We start from the raw sequence: 2,122 nt of genomic DNA on the forward strand, positions 1-2,122 counted from the left end.
TTGGTATTTTACTAATAGCAATTTGGAATCCCTAGGAAACAATGATGTCAAGAAAGAGAAAAATTGACTCGGAGTGTAGGATATTCAAAGAACAGGGGACTTATGATTACTTTTTCATACAGTACAAGGAAAGAGCTGTGTGTCTGATATGCCAGAATATAGTGTCTGTGTTCAAAGAATACAATTTGCGTCGACACTATGAAACTTAACATAAAGATAAATATGATTGTTTGGTCGGAGAAGTGAGAAAAGATAAAATATTAAAACTGAAAAATACATTGACAGCTCAGCAAAATACTTTTGTGAAGCAGAAGCAGCTAAATATTTCATCACTGAGAGCAAGTTTTCAAGTTGCCAAGCTAACAGCGCGCACTGGCAGACCATTCGTGGAGGGAGAATTTGTTAAAGAATGCCTTCTTTCTGTTGCCAAAGAGATGTGTCCAGAGAAGGCCGATTTATTTAGTACAGTGAGTCTTTCAGGACCTACACTTACACGGAGGATTGAAGAAATGGGAGACAATCTGTATCAGCATTTGCAAAACCTGACAAAAAAACGTTCCTATTTTTCCTTGGCACTTGACGAAAGCAATGATGTTCGTGATTCTGCACAACTTTTAATTTTTATTCGTGGGACGAATGACAATTTCAAAGTCACAGAAGAGCTTGCTGCACTGCAAAGCATCAAAGGAACAACTACAGGAGAGGATATCTATGAAAAGGTTTGCCAAACTTTGAATGGTTTGGAGCTGGACTGGGCTAAACTAGCCAGTGTGACAACTGATGGTGCTCCTAGCATGGTGGGGTCTAAGAAAGGAGTAATTGCTTGCATTAACCAAGAGATGGACAAACATAATTATTCTCATCCAATAGCCATACACTGCCTCATCCACCAACAAGCGCTGTGTAGTAAATCACTGAAGTTTGACTCTGTTATGACAATTGTGGTATCTTGTGTTAACTTCATTAGAGCTCATGCACTAAAGCACAGACAATTTCAGGAATTTCTGTCTGAGCTAAATGCTGACTGTGGAGATGTTCTGTACCACACAGAAGTCCGTTGGCTGAGTCGAGGGAGAGTTTTGAAACGTTTCTATGACTTACTTCCACAGATTACATCTTTTCTTCTTTCAAAAAACAAAGAAGTACCAGAGCTCAATGATGCAGAATGGAAATGGCACCTTGCCTTTCTAACAGATGTAACAGAGCTACTCAACAGTTTCAATGTGCAACTTCAAGGAAAAGGGAAGCTCATCTGTGTTATGCAATCACATGTCAAAGCATTTGAAGTAAAATTAGGCCTCCTCATCAAACAAGTGAAGGAGGAAAACTTCTGCCATCTACCCACAACTCAAAATCTGTTAGCGGAAAAACCATTGGTTGCATTCCCAAACAAAACATGTGTGGATTCACTAGAAAAATTGCAAAAGGAGTTCCAATTTAGATTTAAAGAGCTTCATCTCCATGAACAGGACATACAGCTTTTCCGTAACCCATTTTCTATTGACATTGAAAATGTGGATACAATTTACCAAATGGAACTGGCTGAACTGCAGAATTGTGACTCTCTGAAAGACGCATTCAAGTCAAGCAGCCTTCATAGTTTCTATGCATCTCTCCCTTCCGAGACATATCCTCATCTCAGGAACCATGCACTCAAAATGGCAACCATCTTTGGCAGCACTTATGTCTGTGAACAGACTTTTTCCAGAATGAAACATCTGAAATCTCCAACCAGCACTAGACTAACGGATGAACACTTGCATCACTTGTTACGACTAGCAGTGACAAATATGGAACCGGACATTGACCATCTCGTTATCCAAAAGCAGGCCCATAGTTCCCATTGAAATACTGGTAAGTTTGTTGATTTAACTTTACTTGTTCTTCATTTTAAATATTGTATTTATTGTATTTATTCCCGTTTTGTTTCTTCACTTCAAAATAAGATATATGCAGTGTGCATAGGTATTTGTTCATATTTTTTTTTTTTAACTATAGTCCGGCCCTCCAACGGTCTGAGGGACCGTTAACATGGCCCCCTGTTTAAAAAGTTTGAGGACCCCTGCCTTTAACATACGGCACTGAAGACACTGGCTGTGCTACTTGCTTAGGTGGTGAGGAT

At 39.3% G+C, this 2,122-nt stretch overlaps 1 protein-coding gene across 1 annotated transcript; it reads left to right on the plus strand.

Moving 5' to 3' along the window:
* The first annotated feature begins 434 nt into the window (after positions 1 to 434).
* On the plus strand, positions 435 to 1,847 carry LOC138505053 (general transcription factor II-I repeat domain-containing protein 2-like). Its single transcript, XM_069625380.1, has one exon. The coding sequence runs from the start codon at positions 435 to 437 to the stop codon at positions 1,845 to 1,847; it is 1,413 nt and encodes a 470-aa protein (XP_069481481.1).
* Positions 1,848 to 2,122: the final 275 nt, after the last annotated feature.

Source organism: Ambystoma mexicanum, chromosome 11, assembly GCF_040938575.1.
Source record: "Ambystoma mexicanum isolate Mex_15411 chromosome 11, UKY_AmexF1_1, whole genome shotgun sequence".
Lineage (NCBI taxonomy): Eukaryota > Metazoa > Chordata > Amphibia > Caudata > Ambystomatidae > Ambystoma > Ambystoma mexicanum.